Source organism: Typopeltis vanoorti, chromosome 9 (assembly GCF_054136105.1).
Source record: "Typopeltis vanoorti isolate ZY-2024b chromosome 9, IOZ_Tvanoo_1.0, whole genome shotgun sequence".
NCBI classification, from domain to species: domain Eukaryota; kingdom Metazoa; phylum Arthropoda; class Arachnida; order Uropygi; family Thelyphonidae; genus Typopeltis; species Typopeltis vanoorti.
The window spans coordinates 132,202,758-132,221,824 of record NC_143557.1 but is presented as its reverse complement, the minus strand read 5'-3'; the positions used below and the strand labels follow the sequence as shown (position 1 = coordinate 132,221,824).

Sequence of the window (19,067 nt, the reverse complement as noted above, 5' to 3'; positions counted from 1 at the left end):
ATATACCTTCACACCTTTTTCCCGCCAAAACTTGTTCTCACTGTTTAGCTTATATCAATTCCATCTCATGTCCATAACTCAAGCACTACCACGCTCGCGCTTTCTACTTTTAACTCCGTCTCCATGACAACAATTAGAGCAGTATATAAGTATAAGCATTACATAACATTTTACCTTTACATACAGAAATAAAATAAAAGGATATTTTTCAATTCAAATAATATACAATTAAATATGATGAACACGTATTCTTCTACTATTAATATAGGAATAAATAAAATAATCTGAATGTTATTTTTATACAGAGTCCTTTCCATTATTAATACATATCCTAGATTAAATAATTAAATAAAAAACTCAAAGGTAATTATATGAATAATAGTTTGTAACAAGAGATTTACATTAAATAACATCTACAAATGTAGTCTTTGATATGGTGGATTATGTTGGATTCTGAAGGGAGTATTAATAATGTTAATTTCTCCTCATTTAGAATCCAACAGTGGTAGTATATTTCTGATTAGAACAGATGCTCTTCATGGAATTGGATGTGACAGAGCCATGTTAGCCAGCCATTTTAGGGTTCTCTGCAGGCCTTCACAGCTACCGTATTGGCTCAGGGGTCCTCAAAGTCCCCACTGTTCTTCCCACTACAGAGCAATCCCCTACTTCTTGCCACTTCTGCATTGCACATGGGCAAATGCCTCAAACGTGGGATTGGACTTCAGCAAGGCAATATTCAGTTTGTTTCGGATGATGTGAAGCTGGGAAGAGTTACTAGTAATAGTGCAGATGTGGTAGTCCTGCAAAAGGATTTGAATAAACTGGAAAGATGGGCAAATGAATGGGGATACTAGTTTAAAGCAGCTAAATGTAGTGTTGAAGTTTGGGATACATCGATGGTAGGCTGCATACTCTGTTGGAGGAACTGTACTGGAGGAAGTAAAGGAGGCACGGAAACTGCAGGAGATGATTGATAGAAACCTGAAATTCAGGGAACATATTGTAAAGGTGGTGAAGGTAACCCCGAGAATTGCTGCAATACTGAGAAGGATGTTGACCTGCAGAGATAAAAGAGTTGTCATTCCATTGTATAAATCCCTGATCAGACCACACTTGGACTATTGTGTTCAGATTTGGTCCTGAGGATTTGAAGGGGATAAAATAACTGTGGAAACAGTGCAGAAGTGGATAACAAAGATGGTATCAGGACTATACAATGTTAGTTATGAAGTTGGGCTGAGAGAATATGGACTGCAGAATTTGGTAGATTGAAGAAGGAGAGGATGTGATTGACACTTTTAAACTGTTGAGAGGTGGTCAAGGGGTTGACACCGTGGGAGTTCTATCAATTCATGGAACAGAAGAAAGGAGAGAGGACAATGGCCATCCCTGGAAGTTACAAAAGGAAGCTTTGAACAAGAAGATGAGTGGTTTCTTTGCATGGAGAGTGGTTGAACTGTGGAACTGTGTTGCCTGATAGAGTAGTGGTGAGAGGATGAACGGTCATTGAATTCAAGGAGTGGTATTATAGACTTCATGTTTTCTAGAATGGGTCTTCCATGACGAGTCTTTTGATTACATTCAAAAGACCAGGCATCCATGAAGTAAAAAGACTCATAATTGGAGATCCCCTACTGTTGCATACAAAGTCACTAAACCATGCCTTAAACTCATTTATCATTTCTGCAATCACCAAACTTTCCATCAATGCATTCCAATCTCTAACCACTCTATGTAAAGAATCACCACCTGCTCCTCATCTCCTACAGTTTCTGGGATTGCCTGTTTTTTTCTTTCTATTTTTCCCTTCACTCTATGAACATCTCCCACATTAATCATAATAATTCTTATATGTCTCAATGACATCCTTCCCTCCTCCTCCTATTCATGAGACTCTTTCTAGAATGGGTCTAGAAATGACAAATGACACTTCCTCAATCTATCTGTCTTTATACCTCTGGACCCTTTTTAGTATTTTCATCCCCATGAAAACTAAGTGACTAAATCCATATAAAGCCTGGTTAAGGCATTATACAGTAGAACCATAACTTTCTTACTTTTTCATGTTCTCCACCTCCTGAATATCTAGTTCATCCTTGGTGAAGTGGAATGATTTAAATTGACTGATAGTGGAACCATAACTTTCTTACTTTTTCATGTTCTCCATCTCCTGAATATCCAGTTCATCATTGGTGAAGTGGAATGATTTAAATTGATTGACAATGTGAACTAAGAGTATTGGTTGTCAGTTCAGTGCAAATTGTAAGATTATGCACTTTGGGCCACAAAAGTATAAGCTATGAATAGCATCAGTGGGTCTGCACTGTAAGAAACTGAGGCTAGAGATTTGAGAGTAATTATAGACTGGGAGTTCAAGTTCAGAGAAATTATTGCAAAAGTAGTCAAAATTACCTGTATGATCACTTGGGTGTTGAACACACATGTAAAGATAAGGAAGATATCATCTCTAAAAGGGATGACTGTATTTTGACTGCTGTGCACAGATTTAGTTGCCTGGGTTTCTTGGGGGATAAGAAAAGTGGAGATAATCCAGAATAAGGCAACCAGGATGGTGATATAATAAATTTAATTTAATCCTTTATCCAAGTGTGAGTAAACAAAGTTTGCACCTGAAAGTATCTTCAGGACTGGGGTAAGGTGGTACAACACCAGGGCGACTCCTTGCAAAGGTGGAGCAAGATACCAACACTCCTATCTCAGTATCTCCCATAATGCAAAACGCATCTCCTTGCGGATATGTCTAATGTTATGCATTAAGGGAAGGGCCACAACCCAGACTAGTTTCAACCTTTATTGAGGTCTCTTCAGTGGGAGCCAGGCCCAAGTGGAGATACCAGTCAGAAGCATTAACAAGGTCATCTCTACCCATAGGAGTTACCAGTTGGTGTGCCACCTTTTTAATAAATTACTCTGGATTTAGAGGAAGATGTTGAAAGTTTATTTTTCAATTGGTTAGAATATAATAAATTTAGTTTAATCCTTTATCCAAGTGTGAGCAAACAAAGTTTGCACCTGAAAGTATCTTCAGGACTGGGGTAAGGTGGTACAACACCAGGGCGACTCCTTGCAAAGGTGGAGCAAGATACCAACACTCCTATCTCAGTATCTCCCATAATGCAAAACATCTCCTTGTGGATATGTCTAATGTTATGGATTAAGGGAAGGGCCACTACCAAGACTAGTTTTGACCTTTATTGAAGTTTCTTCAGTTGGGAGCCAGGCCCAAGTGGAGATACCAGTCAGAAGCATTAGTAGCTTTCTTGCTCCACCTTTGCAAGGAATTGTTTTTCTTGCCTCTGCAGTATAGTGACTATTAGAGAGGACGTGTTGTTTCCCTTGGGAGCAAGTTACCATTCCCCCAATGTGAACATGTTTAAGCATTTTTTCATGTACGAGGTATATGCGAAACTTTTTACTTTCTTTTTTCAAAAAGTAAAATCTGGGGGTGCGAGTTATATGTGAAGGCGAGTTATATTCGAGTAAATATAGTATTTCAACTATGGATAAGTACACTGGTACCTTCTTTAAATGGAAAAATAGCTCAGATGACAGTGATAATACAAAACGAGTTTGTAATGACAGTTTATGTGTAGATTCTGAAGAGAAAGAGGTCTTAACGAATCCATAGAAAAACAGAATTCCCATCAGTTGCAATGTGATAATATTAATATGTTGAATGAAAGGAAAGATTTGCCGACTTGCTGGACACTCGACCAGTGGATTGCATTCAAAGGTAAATATAATTGGCTATTTTGTAGGAACAATTTACTGTTTTGTGACTTTTCTCCCTTTACAGTAATTATATCTACATTATTGTGTTATTATTCAACAGTTGTTTACAGTTTCGAATGTGTATATAAAGTCAATATCAACAGTCATTTGATTACGAACACATGATGAAAGGGACGGGAAGGTTTGGAGCTTCCCCAGATAGCATTCAAAGATACATACAATTGATTATTTTGTATAGGTCCCCGGAAATTATTCATTTGGAATTTAACTGCTGATAGAGTGTAGTGAGTACAACACCTATGAATAAATTTAGATTATGGTAGCACAGGTATTGTAGCATTTAGGGTCAAACCATCTATGATATATGTTAATAGTAATTTTGGCTCAGTGATATATGTTAACAGTAATAATAATAATATATTTTTTAATGTTTTCAAACCTCTTGTTATATTGTGAGAATATTCATCTTTTTATTTCTGAATGGCAGTTTCTAACTAGAATTTTAGAGGAAACACTTTTATTATTATTAATATAAAAACACGGCAAAAGAAACGATACTCAGAACTACAGACCAATAGCTACACTACCAGTTATCTCAAAAATTCTAGAAAAAAAACACACACCAGACTACAGAACTATTTACAGAAGTACAACATCATCTCACAAAACCAATATGGCTTTCAGAAAACAAAAAGCACCATTACTTTATTAGAAGACATCGCCGACACAATAAACAAAGCTCTCGACAAAAACAAGTATGCCATCCTTATACTACTGGACCTAACCAAAGCATTTGACACACTTGAACATGACATACTACTCACCAAACTATTCTCAATAGGTATAAGAGGAACACTGCATACATGGTTCAAGAACTACCTCTCAAACAGAACACAAGTAACAAAAATAGGTACATGTCACAGTCAGAGTATACAAGTAAAACACGGTGTACCTCAAGGTGCCATATTATCACCCACTCTGTTCAACATATACATTAACGATGTTCATAACATATCTATAAGAAGTCAAATATTTCAATATGCAGATGACACTGCACTACTAGCAATCCACACAGACATTAACACAGCTCTCTGCAAAGCACAACAAGACCTAAATGGAGGAATTTAAGGAGAAGGGTGACCGGCAGGCACATGAACGGTATAAAGCGCAGGCCAGAAGGGTGACGAGTGTGGTAAGAAAAGCAAAAAAGGATTACGAAAGAACATTGGCCATGCAGGCTAAAGAGAATCCTAAACAGTTTTTTAGATATGTAGCAAGTAAAAGGAAAAATGTACATGGCAGATTGATTTTAAAGAATGCCGATGGTAGGGAGGTAACTGAATCAGTTGAGATAGTTGAGTTACTGAGTGAGCACTTTGCAAAAGTATATCATCCAGGTGGTGACATTGCAGAAACGAATAAACCAGTAGATTATACGGGAATTGTGGTTAATGAAGTGGAGGTGAGTAGTCTATTGCGTAACCTCAATGTCAATACATCTGTGGGATTGGATGGTATACCAACTCGTGTTGTACGAGAAGCAGCTAAAGAATTGTCAGTACCCTTGACCATTTTGTTTAATTTGAGTCTCGGGTCTGGGTTAGTCCCGAGCGGGTGGAAAGAGGGGAAAATAGTTCCACTGCATAAAGGTGGTTCCAAGACTGCTGTTGTAAATTACCGACCGATTAGCATATCAGGAATCATTGTCAAGGTCTTAGAGAAAATAGTCAAGAGGAAAATACAAGATTGGATAGAAGAAAATGGGATACTGTATCGGGGACAGCACAAGGTCTTAGAGAAAATAGTCAAGAGGAAAATACAAGATTGGATAGAAGAAAATGGGATACTGTATCGGGGACAGCATGGTTTTGTGAAGGGTAGGTCATGCCTCAGTAACTTGCTCACGTATTATAACACAGTGACGGCTGAACTGGATAAGGGTAATGGGTTTACGGTGATTCTACTGGACCTTGCCAAGGCCTTTGACAGGATTCCACATGGAATTCTAATCAGTAAATTGCAGCATATGGGAATGGACATAGGGCTGGTGAGATGGATAGGAGGGTGGTTGACGGAGAGATATCAGAGAGTGGTTTACTCGGGAGTAGAGTCCACAAGACGGCATATGACTAGTGGTGTGCCACAAGGATCTGTTCTTGGACCACTGCTGTTTAATTTGTTCATAAATGATATAGGAAATGATCTGAGAGGAACAGTTCATTTGTTTGCAGATGATGCGAAGTTGGGTAGGGCAATAGTGAATGCAGATGACGTCAAAATTTTGCAGGATGATTTGGAGAGATTGGAGGTCTGGGCTAAGAAGAATGGATGTCAGTTTAATGTGGCAAAATGTAAGGTTATGCATTTTGGGGTGAAAAGATTGGCGGCAGTTTACTGCATTGGTGGAACCCTGCTCCAGGAAATTGATGAGGCACGAGATTTAGGAGTGTTGGTAGATAAGGAATTGAAATTTAGGGGACACATTGCAAAAGTGACCAAAACAGCTCATCGGATCACTTGGTTGCTGAAGAATACGTTGACAAGCAGGGACAAGCAGGTTATTGTTCCTCTCTATCGAGCCTTGATAAGACCCCATCTAGACTACTGTGCTCAGATTTGGTCACCTAGGTTTCTTCTTGATGGGGAGGAGGTGGAGAGGATCCAGAGGCGTGTGACCAAGATGATAGCAGGTCTGTGGAATGAACCGTATGAGAACAGGTTGAGGATTTGTGGGTTGCAAAAATTGGTTGATAGGCGGAGGAGGGGAGATATGATTGACACATTCAAATTACTGAAGGGTTTCTATAAAATTAATTCAGAAGATATTTTTGAGAACAGGGCTGGTTGTGGGAGGACTAGGGGACATCCATGGAAACTGGGCAAAAGTGTGGTTAGTAAAGGTGTTAGAGCTGGGTTCTTTACTTTTAGAGTAGTGAATGAGTGGAATGCGCTCCCTGAGTCTGTAGTGAATGCTGTGACAGTGAATGAGTTTAAGGCGAGGTATGATAGATACTGTATGAATGTCAAATAGTTGTGATGAATATGATTTGGGGCCTCCCTCGATGAGTCTAATGACTCCCTGGAGTTGCCCGTAATAATAGTAATAAATGAAATCACGACATACTTCCACCAAAATGCAATTCTAATCAACGGCACCAAAACACAGATGTTGATAATACACAACCCAAGAATCATACGCCCCGCATCACTGTTGATACATTGTCACACATACCGCTGCATTAACAACAGAAATACCTGCCAGTGTTCCGAAATCAAACTTGTAACACACGCAAAATACCTCGGTCTCTATATAGATTCCCACCTTAAATGGACAAAACATATAGAATACCTACACACCAAACTCTGGATCATCGCAGCAAAACTCTTCCAAGTTAAAGACATTATTCCACCCAACATAAAAAAACTCCTATATCATGGTATCTGCAAATCCCTACTCAGATACGGAATAACAGTCTATGCAAATACATCAAACAGCCACCTAACAAAATTAGAAACGCTACACAGGAAAATTGTGTCAACAGTGATCTGGACACCTTACATGCAACAATCAATATCTGAAAAGCACATGGTGATACACACAATTCTGAGCATTAAAAACCTGAAATACTACATGACATTAACAAGAAATTACTTCGACATCACCTATCGAAACAGAGACACATATCGTATAACACGACCTACGACAACTCTCTACATTCCCACACCCTTCAACAACTGATACGGTTCTTTTGTGAGATCACATCAGATACCCACGCAAATCAACAACCTACCAAGAAAGTTAAAACACGTAGATAACTACAGAACATTAAAAAACGAACTCTGGAAAATATACCAACAAAGTTAAGAAACCATTAACACTAATATACACATCGCAAATCACTAGCATCCATTGACTACATCCCATACATAAACAGTAGCAACAACGCTAATAGTGAAGGCTAAATCCTTGGGTTAGCATAAAAGCTAACCCAAGCTTCAAAGTAGGTGGGATTAACTTGCCTCACTCATCTACAAGTAATCATTATAACTAAATGCAGAAATTTGTATGTTTTATCAATCTTTCTCAATTATTATTATTATTCTGTATAGTCTTTATTGTTAATATTAGAAGAACATGTGTTGTAAATACATAATATAGAAGCAAAAAAGTATTATTAAAAATTTTAATTGAAATGCAATGTAGAAAATGCAGCACTTAGTGCTGAATTCTGTAAAATTATAAGTTGCAATGTCACTCAAGATGTTTATTGTATATGTAAATATTTTAGCAATCAATAAAAAAAAAATTTTTTTTAAATTATTATTATTATTATTATCCCAAGACCTCATGGAGTCAAAGACTCATCTGGGAGGTCCTTTTATCTCTCTCTCTCACACACACACACACACAATCTCATCATACCATCTTTTAAACACACTCAAACTCCTTGCAGACACTAACCTCTCATTCACAACTCTGCATGGAAAAAACCTGCCTCTCACACCCTCTTTATACAGTTTCCAGGGATGACCTCTGGTTCTCCCCTGATCTCCCACTATTCTCTGTAGAACTTCTCCACCATTGATCCTATAACAACTCCTTACCAACTTATAAGTCTCTATCATATCTCACCTCTTCCTCCTGTCTGCCAGACTCTGCAAATTACATCTTCTCAATGTTTCCTCATACTCGACATTCCAGAGGACAGAAACTACCTTAGTCAGTCGCCTTTGGACCCTTTCCAACATCTTTTCATCCTTCTGAAAACACGGTGACCAAATCTGGGCACAAATGGCCTAATCAAAGCCTTGTACAACAGAACAAGAATCTCCCTATTTCTACACATTAGTGTCCTCCGTATCATTCCCAGATGCCTTTGTGTTGTCTTCACAATTTTGGCGATGTGTCCCCTAAATTTTAGATCCTTAGCCACTATCACTTCAAGATCTCTTATTTCCTCTACCTCCAACAATATATTCTCACCAAGCATAATGAAAGTTGAGTAATTAAATTTTTATGTGATGTGTAAAATTTAGAAATATCACTAATCATTTAAACATATTTTTCAAGAGCAGCTTTTGTTGTTTATAAAATAATAATTTGAATATTTATTTCTCTCCTAGTTTTTGAAGATTCAAGGTTTACATTTCCAGGATCATCCTCCTGGGTATATTCTCCGGATTGTAATACAAGCCAAAAGGTATTGTTGTCTGTTTCTAATACTGTTTTTCCCAGAAGATTCAACAAACCAACTTCTAATATTCCTCACTTACCAAAGTTAGTACCACCTGGTACTTTTTTTCGCATGGCTGGAATTGAGTGGTTTCAAGATCAGCAGAGTCAGGTTTCGTCTTCCTCAAAAAATTCTGCTTATTTGTTTCATACTAGACAACAGCCTCCAAGAGAAGGTCATTCACTGCTTTCATCGGATTTATTAAATACAGAAAGTTATAAGAAACTTAAAGCAAAACAGGCAAGACCAAACTTTTCTGATAATATGGACACAAATAAAATAGTTAATGTTATTGATTTAACACTTGATGAAAACATGGAAAAAGCATGCACTCAGAAAGATGAAGAAGTGAAGATAAAATCATCACACTCACCTGATCTAACAAACATGTGGAAAAAAGTTGGAGTAAAATATGGGAAGCGTAAAAGACACAAATCACACAATAAAGGCTCTTCTTTTGAGGTAAATAAATTCACTATCTCTCATTCTCTCCCATGGATATATTCATATCTTGGATCATCTCCTCTACCATGCACAAAAGGAAAACCTTATAAATCTATGAATGAAGAAATATGTTCTTTAGCAGCACAGAAGATGTTTAAAAGAACTAATCATATCTCAGATCACTATATGTCAATTGTCTTTAGAAAATCGTATGATCGAATTGGGAAAAATACTTTACTAGTGAATAATCTTAATAATGAACAAGAAACAGCAAGTAGTTTGACAGGCCTGTCAAGACAGGATAATTCTGCATCATATTTGGAATATGCTAGAAATCTAAAGATTAAGGAGAGTGGTATTACAAAAATCCCAAAGCCTTCTTCATTAACAAATGTTAATGCTTCCAAAATGAAAGATGACAGAGCATGCAAGAATTCTACTGTTAATATTCATCCTGAAAACACTTTAAGAAATGGGTCACCTAAAACTGAATTACATTATCATTGGGAATCTATGGCAATTTCAAATTCCTCTGAAATATCAGATATGCCAGAGTCTCAAGTTCTTGTTGATAAAAGGAATAATCCTCAGTTTGTAGACACTTCTGTTTCAGCTCAGAATAATAATGAAAATATCCCATTGTCTTTGAATTCCTCACATCAAGGAAATGAGTATCCATCACTGAAAAAAGAAAGCTTATCAAATTCTGAAGCTATCGTAGCAACTGACAGCTGTGAGAAAACTACAAATAGTGAGTGTGTTTGTGAAAAGAAAAGTGACCATGAAGCTGCTTTTTCAGAAAGTAATCAATGCGATAACAATAAACAACCTCACAATCAATATGGTGGTAAATCTAAACCGAAGATCAAGTCACACAGTAAGAAAACTTCAAGAAAGCAAGTCTTTGATAGATCAGTTACTGTGCTTCATGCCAATCATTCTGCATTAGGAAAAATAAGGAAACCTAATTGGAGAGCTGCATGCAAGATTCGAGCTTCAAAAGCTAAAGGTATGTTACTGGAATATTTAAGTTGAATGAATATCATTGCTACAGAAAACAATATTCTCTATTCAATTAGCAGTATTCAATTATCCTTGATGATCTTTATCACTGTTCTTTTATCAAACTCTTGCATTTTCAGTCTTCTGTTGTTATTATCATTATTATTTTTTTTGTGTGTGCATGGAGTCAAATACTCATTGTGGGGGGCATGCTCTAAACTGTTATTCTCACAATAATTATTGTACCTCTCCTTGAACTCATATTGTAAATAGTACATGGCCTGTGATCTCTTCATCCCAAAGTGAATAATGACCAAACACTTGGCCTCATTAAACTGGTAGCCTTTATCCTTTGTCATTTTGCTCATCTTGCAGGATGAGCAAATGATGCAATAATGCAAAGCTATCTCTTCCTAGCTTTGCATCATTGGCAGACATCTGCTAAATATTTCCCCTTAATCCTTTCCTATACAGTAAAACCTCTTTATACGAACACCTCCAATTATGAACAAATCATTTTAGGAACTTTTCCATTGAAAAATAATTGTACTGATTGGCAAACGTTTGTTTTAGAAACACACCAATGCTCATGTGAGCTTGCATTATCTCTGCAGTTGCTGATTGGTTTGCATCAGTGTATTTGTTTCTATTCAAGTGCTGTAAATCCACTCTTTAGTGTGTATTGTAATTTTGATAAATTTACTCCCTAATTCAAAGTGTTTTTTTTTTTTTCAGTTGTGTTGAAGTGTTTATTTAATAATTAGTTAATATGGCTCCTAAAAGTGCAGTGATGAAAATAAACAGAAAAATAAAGCACCCGGACCAACTATTGAACTCAAGAAAGAACTTATAGCTAAATGGGAACTTTCTGAACTTTCTAAAGATTATAACATGGCAAAATAAGATGATTTGTTCATAATTGGAGGCGTTCGTATAAAGAGGTTTTACTGGGGAAATATTCATTAATGAGGCAGCATAAGAGGAAATAACTAATTCCATGAGGACTACAAAGACCAGGCAAGGCGGGTGACTTGGTTGGTGAGGGTAGCTAAAGAGAGGTATAAACAGCAGTTAGCTAATGAAGCCAAAAAGAATCCTAAGGAGTTCTTCCGATATATAGCCAGCAAAAGAAAGAATGATTATGGAAGGATGACATTGATTAGAGAAAATGGTATAAAGACAGCTGTTGCAGAAGGTGTGGTGGAGATACTTAATGAGCAGTTCATAAAGGTCTTTCAATCTTGTGAATGTGACTTAATGGAGAGATTGAGAGCAGTTGATGACGGGGAGGAGAGACTGACTGTAAGTGAGCAAGAGGTGTATGGGAAGTTGAGCAAACTAGATGCAAATAAGGCTGTGGGACTTGATAATATATCACCACGTATTCAGAAGAAATGTGCCACAGAGTTGACGCTGGCCTTGACATATTTTTTTAACATGAGTCTTGTACTCGGTTAAGTTCCTAAGGAAGGCAAGCAGGGGCGAATTCTCCATGTTTGCTGTGCAAGCTCATTAATTGAGAAGTAATATTTATTTGTTAATAGATGCATGCATTTATAAGTATTCTATTTAGGCTTTTATTTTTGTAGACAGAAGACGTCTTAAGCTTGTCCGGCAATAATTGAGCTTTGCATTGTGTATCGAAGGCCGATGCTTGCTCGTCTAGCGAAAGCTACCTTGGCTTACTCGGTTGTAGGAGCTTCCAGGTTCTCGCAGCAGCACTGTGATTTCATGCACGTGTAGCCATTTCACGTCGTCTCACTCTGTTGCTTAAACACAGGCCATATGTAGTCAACGTAGCTCTAGCCAGTGAGCTTCTGCCAGCCTTTTCAAGTTTGCGTGTTGCTTGGGAAAATTAAGTTACAACCAACTTTTTATGATGATGTTATTGACCAGTTCAAAAAGAAGAACCGTAGGGTAGAATTTGTATTCAAGTAGCTAAATTGAAAAAGCTAGAATATCATTTGTAAAATAAATGTTGTATCTGGATGATTAAATGTACATAAATTTCTAAATACACCTAAACTTCTTTTTATGCGATAGATATGTTCCTAAAAATTACGCATAAATAGAATTCGTGTAAAAAGAACTACTGACTTCCTAGAAAAAGTGAAGATTGGTTTCCAAACCTGAAATATAAGCAAAATAATGAAATAAACAAACATTAAATTCGTTAGGATCATAAGATTTTTATTTACATTTCATGGAGAACACACATACATATAATGAACTTTATTAACTTTAAAAAAAACATATTCATTTCAGTTGTTTGCTAAGGATTCTATAAAAAAATTATGTTATTAGCTATCAGTTTCTGACAATAAACACGAAAGCTTTCCATTTCGTGAGACTGTAATATCACTAGAACTACTAGATATGGAATTATCGTCATTGACCTCCACCTCAACTTGTGGAATTCTTCTTGTCATGTCTTGAACAAAAGTACCACTGGTTGTTTCAGTAGTTTTAGGCATGAACTCAGTTATTAATCGCTGTGTTGATGCTTTAGATAAGTCGCAATATAATTCTCTGTATGAAGACATTAACAACTTAAGCTCAAGTGAAAACTTCCCAGCATGTTCTTCATTTGGATCATGTGAGTCAAAATAATTGCCTAAATTACTGGCCAGTTTAAGACCTTCTTTAATTATATCAATTAATTATAGCAGTAAAAGTAGGATTATCTTGATCATTATCATTAACTTCTTCGCTTTCAGGAGTCTCAGAAACAATTTCCACTATTTCATCTTCGCTAAGAGGTTTATCAATTAACAATTCTTTGATATCTGCCGACGTAAGATCATTGAATCCTTCTCCGCCAGCTTCACCAGGGAAATGATGGGACTGACTATGGAGATATCTATTGGTGTGTGTAGGTTTTCTGTACATCGAAATTTTAAGTTTTTCAGAATGTGAAAGTTTTTCTTGAACGTGAAACTAACCCATTCTTCTGAAAAACTTAAAATTTCAATGTACAGAAAACCTACAGATGTTGAAAGTTTATTTTTCACTTCACTTGGAAAATAAACTTTCAGCATCTTTCTCTAAATCCTGAGCAATTTAATAAAAAAATTGCTCTGGATTTCGAGCAATTTTTTATTAAATTTCTCTAAATCCAGAGAAATTAAAAATCATCTTTACCTATAGGAGTTTTGGCAACTCCTATAGGTAAAGATGACCTCGCTGTTGCTTCTGCCTGGTATCTCCACCTCTGGGCCTGGCTCCCACTGAAGAGACCCCAATAAAGGTCCAAACTAGTCTGGGTAGTAGCCAATCCCTTAATGCATAACATTATACATATCTGCAATGTGTTTTGTGTTTTGCATTATGGGAGATACTGGGATAGGAGTGATGTTAGCTTGGTCCACTTTTGCTACGAGTTGTCCGTGTTGTACTACCTTACCCCAGTAAGGTAGTACAACACCATATTCAGTCCTGAAGATATTTTCAGGTGCAAACTTTGTTTGCTCACACTTGGATAAAGGATTAAACTAAATTTATTATAGTCTAACCAAGTGAAAAATAAACTTTCAACAACTTTCCTGTGCTATTCACTGTTTTTTATCTTCAATGTTTAAGGTTTTTTCTTTTATAAAAACACCTGAAGAAGGCTGTAAAAAGCCAAAACTAATCGTATGATACTATTAAACCTTTTTCCTTTTTTGTCATTCAATTCTTTATATATATAGGAGGGTGGTCTGAAAAATTCTCGGCCTGACAATGAAAAAAACGATTTATAATTTCAAAATTATTTTTATTTTTCAACATAATCTCCCTTAAGACTAATACATTTATTCTAGCGATGCTCCAGCACCATTATCCCATTCCTGTAGTGGTTCTCAGTAAGATGTGCAACATACCCCTCTACAGCTGCAATCACCTCTTGATTCGAAGAAAAATGCTGACCAGCGAGGAAGATTTTTAGTTTTGGGAAGATATGGAAGTCAGAAGGAGCCAAATCTGGGGAATAGGGTGGATGTTCCAACAATTCGTAGTGCAGATCCCTTAATTTTCCCATTGCCAAAACACCTTTCTGGGCAGGTGCATTGTCCTGATGAAAGCAGATTTTTTATTCTCCAAACTGGGTCTTTTCTCACGAATTTTTTTGTCTAGTCTGGTTAAAAGATTGGAATAATATTCCCTGGTTATTGTTATATCCTTTTCAAGATAATTAATAAAAAAAATGTCTTTAGCATCCCAAAACACCGATGCCATGACCTTGTCTTCTTTGGTGCTGAACAACCAGCTTCTATCTACTGTTTTGACTGCTGTTTGGATTCTGTGTGTACTTGTGAATCTAAGTCTCATCCATAGTAATAAATCGATGCACAAAATCAGTTTTATTCTTGGAAGTTTATTTTGCCTTTGGTTAGACTATAATAAATTTAGTTTAATCCTTTATCCAAGTGTAAGCAAACAAAGTTTGTGCCTGAAAATATCTTCAGAACTGAGGTAAGGTGGTACATCCCTTGGCAACTACTAGCAAATATACTGCTATGCATTAAGGGAAGGGCCACTAGTGCAAAATAAACTTCCAACATCTTTCTCTAAATCCAGAGTAATTTAATGATGAGGTGGTTCACCGGTTGGCAACTCGTATAGGTAAATATGACCTCTCCATTGCTTCTGCCTTAGTATCACCACTCTGGGTCTGCTTCCCACTGACGAGACCTCAATAAAGGTCGAAACCGGTCTGGGTAGTGGCCCTTCCCTTAATGCATAGCAGTATACATGTCCAAAAGAAAATGTGCTTTGCATTATGGAAGATACTGAAACAAGGAGTCATGAGAGCTTGGTCCACCTTTGCTATGAGTTGCCAAGGGATGTACCACCTTACCTCAGTCCTGAAGATATTTTCAGGCGCAAACTTTGTTTGCTTACACTTGGATAAAGGATTAAACCAAATTTATTATAGTCTATCCAAGTGCAAAATAAACTTCCAACATCTTTCTATAAATCCAGAGTAATTTAATAATAAGGTGGTACACCGATTGGCAACTCGTATAGATAAATATGACCTCTCCATTGCTCCTGCCTTACTATCACCACTCTGGGTCTTCCTCCCACTGACAAGACCTCAATAAAGGTCGAAACTGTTCTGGGTAGTGGCCCTTCCCTTAATGCATAGTAGTATACATGTCTGCAAGGAGATGTGCTTTGCATTATGGGAGATACTGAGACAAGGAGTGATGAGAGCTTGGTCCACTTTTCTATGAGTTGCCAAGGGATGTACCACCTTACCTCAGTCCTTAAGATATTTTCAGGCGCAAACTTTGCTTACAGTTGGATAAAGGATTAAACTAAATTTATTATCAGTTTTATTCTTGTTAAAATGCTCCAAGCATTGTTCACGGATTTTCATGTGAGTGCATTTTTGATCTGCATGGCATCCATCTTGCGCAAAACTTTTTCATATGCAATTCTTCATGCAAAATATATCTTACATGTTCTTTTGAAATGCCTATAGTCTCAGCAATTTCACGCACTTTAACTCCCTGGTCATCCAATGCCATATCATGCACTTGATCAATGATTTCTGGTTTTGTTACACTTTTTGGACGTCCTTCACGTGGATCATCTTAGGCTGGTACATCCATGTTTAAACTTGGTAGCCCATTTCTTAACTGTCGAAAATGAAGGAGAAGAGTGCCCATAAACATTTATGAACTTCGAATGAATTTCTTTGGCGTTAAACCTTCTTTTACAAAGAATTTTATAACTGTACGATACTCAGTTTTATCCATTTTCAAGGGATACACACAATACTTTTGCTTCAGACAGCTGTATAAAACAAACTACTTGATAGAATAACTTGGAATTTCTCATGGATGCTTATGACACGTGTACCAACTTAAAAAAAATAATCTTGCCGATAGTGTTACCATCTATGGTCGAGGCCGAGAACTTTTCAGACCAACCACGTATATATATAGAGAGAGAGATTTTTTAAGTTAGGAAATTATTGACTGCTTTAGTTACCTTACATTTGCTACTAAGGTGGATTTTTAGAATTGTTTGTTATTGTTTGATTGCAGTTCTATAATCCTGTATACTGAAACTTATGATGCTTAGGCAAAAATTATACTATAAATTAAAGTTTTAACGTGAGGCTTACTTTATTTTTATAATTATATTAAAAAGTTCCATGTTTGATCTCTATTATAAAGTTTCAGAACTATGTAAGAAATTTATAAAAATATATAAAATTAATGAAAATAGGAAAATTCCTAGACAACCCATGGTGTGATTGCATTATAAGATTATAAAACTTGGAGCCACATATAAAAAAGTTATGGAAGAGAGATGTACTATTTTTATTTTTATTTTTTTCTTGGAATAATTCCATCTCTGCTGACCAGTTGAGACAGAATTATTTCAATTAGATGAAAAGTAATTTACTTAATTCATTTTACTGATAGCATTTCAATTAAAAAATTATCATTACACTGCTTTTAGGATTTTAATTAGTTACTAGCTTCCACCAAATTAAAATGTAATTGATTAATTGATGGATATAGATTTTTTGAATTATATTCAGTAGGTGAAATACCTTCCCTGTATAATTCCCTGATTAATACAATATGCTACATGAGGAAATCCATGATGCTAACTTTAGTCAGCTGTGGTAAAGGAAAGCATGCAGAAAAAATGAGAGCACGTAAGTTATTAATAAAAATTATTTGTTAATAGATTAATGTAGTAAAATATTATGTCGTCTTCTACCTTTAAATTTCAACTTGTTGCAGTAGTTTGCAACAAGCTGAAATAATGATAACTAATGATAAATAGCAACAAACCAGAAATGAAATACAAAAATGACCAATCTGTCAATAGTTTTTTTGGTTCCCATTGGTCATTTTTGTATTTCATTTCCAGTTTGTTGCTATTTATCATTATTATTATTATATGGGTATCTTCATGGAGTCAAAGGACTCATTGTAGGAGAACTGCACTAACCATTGTTTGGAGTGTGTTTGAAGGAAAAAGACAGTTGGGCTGCATCTGAACATGGAAGGACATAAGCGATTGAAGAAGTTACTGTTTTCTGAACAAGTTGAAGTAATTGGGAAGGGAAACTAATATTGAAAAGGTTGAATGTAAGAGAGAGAAACATTAGCACTGATTGTATATTTATTGATCCTTATTCGCAGAATAAATTGCAGAAGAGAGGGGATAAAAATCGGCATGGGACTACTGAAATTAGTGACTTATATATCATTCTAAAGTTGGTACAAGATCTAGAGGGAATCTGCAATTTTTGTATACCAATGCAAGAAGCATTCGAAATAAGAGAGAAGAACTTTTGGCATTAGTCAGTGCAATCTCACCAAAAGTTGTAGGCATTAGTGAAACTTGGCTGTCAGTAGAAGATGTGGTCACTGGAATTGAATGTGATGGGTACAGTATTTTCAGGGAGGATAGAGAAGATAGAACAGGGGGAGGAGTACTGTTGATGATAGCTGATGTGTTGCAGCCAAAGAAAGTGGTATATCAAGATGATAGACATGCGAATGAGAGTTTATTTGAGGCGGTCTGGTGCGAAATAGTGACCAATGCAACCAAATATACAATTGGATAGCCCAGGGAGTACAGGGGGAGATATTGAATTCATGCATCAGCAAATTAGTGCAATGAGTGCAGGTTTAGTGATTATTATGGGGGATTTTAATTATGGTGATACAAATTGGAAGGAGGAAATATCACGTAGCAAAAAGGAAATGGAGTTCATACATCTTCTACAAGATAATTACTTGAAACAGCACATAACTGAAGGGACACGTGGTGTGAGAGTGTTGGACCTGGTTATTGGTTCAGAGGATATATGCATAGGTAAGGTGTCCTCGTTACCTCCAATTGGTGAAAGCGATCATGTGGTATTGACTTGGGAGGTTGCAAAATCTGTGGATTTTTCTGTTAAGAAGGGGTATATATATGGAACTACAGGTTTGGCAATTATAACAAGCTTCGGAGTGAGCTTGCAGCCATCACATGGGAGAACATATTGCATGGGATAAAATCAGCAGGTATCTGAGGAAAGCAATATCAGATTGTGTCCCCATGGTCAGGAAGTCAAACAAGGCAGGCATTAGATGGATGAGCAGTAGTATCAAGCTTGATCTGCAAAAAAAGAAAATGTTATGGAGAATTTACAAGGAGAAAGGTGATCAGTACACCCATGAGCAGTACAAGGCTCAAGCTAGGAAGGTTACCAGCATAGTAAGAAAAGCTAAATCAGATTATGAGAAGACCTTAGCCAAAGAGATCAAGGGTAATCCTAAAGAGTTCAGTTTTTTGGGTGCTGATGGTTATAAGAATTATCTCCTCCTGTTTAATCCTAACATTAACTGTGGTGTTTATGCTGAATTATGCCGAAGCTAGAAGATTAATACCCCCCCCCCCTTAAAATGATAACTACCTCTTGACTGAACTAAGTAATTTCTGACTAATTAATAAAATATTTGCTGTGAATTTCAATGGTAAAGAACTTTAGAACTATCTTTGCCTATTAGGGAGAAATTTGATTTTGAAGCTCAGTGTTTAATACTAAAAGTTAAGTGAATGTTATGTGTAGTTGAACTGAGTTAATTTTGCATTATCTTTTATCCAAAGTATGCTTATGTATATATTATA

At 36.4% G+C, this 19,067-nt stretch overlaps 1 protein-coding gene across 5 annotated transcripts in view; it reads left to right on the top strand.

Annotated features, from left to right (window-relative positions):
• Nucleotides 1-19,067, top strand: part of LOC150103577 (uncharacterized) — an 88,926-nt gene that overhangs the window by 32,759 nt on the left and 37,100 nt on the right. For 3 of the 5 annotated variants that reach the window (XM_090398297.1, XM_090398294.1, XM_090398296.1), the window contains 2 exons: nucleotides 8,881-10,443; nucleotides 16,975-17,094. In XM_090398297.1, coding sequence (XP_090254423.1) covers nucleotides 8,881-10,443; nucleotides 16,975-17,094 — 1,683 coding nt within the window. Of the gene's footprint in view, nucleotides 1-3,617; nucleotides 3,758-8,880; nucleotides 10,444-16,974; nucleotides 17,095-19,067 lie in introns of all 5 variants that reach the window. The other 2 variants (XM_090398298.1, XM_090398295.1) reach the window with 2 other exon arrangements.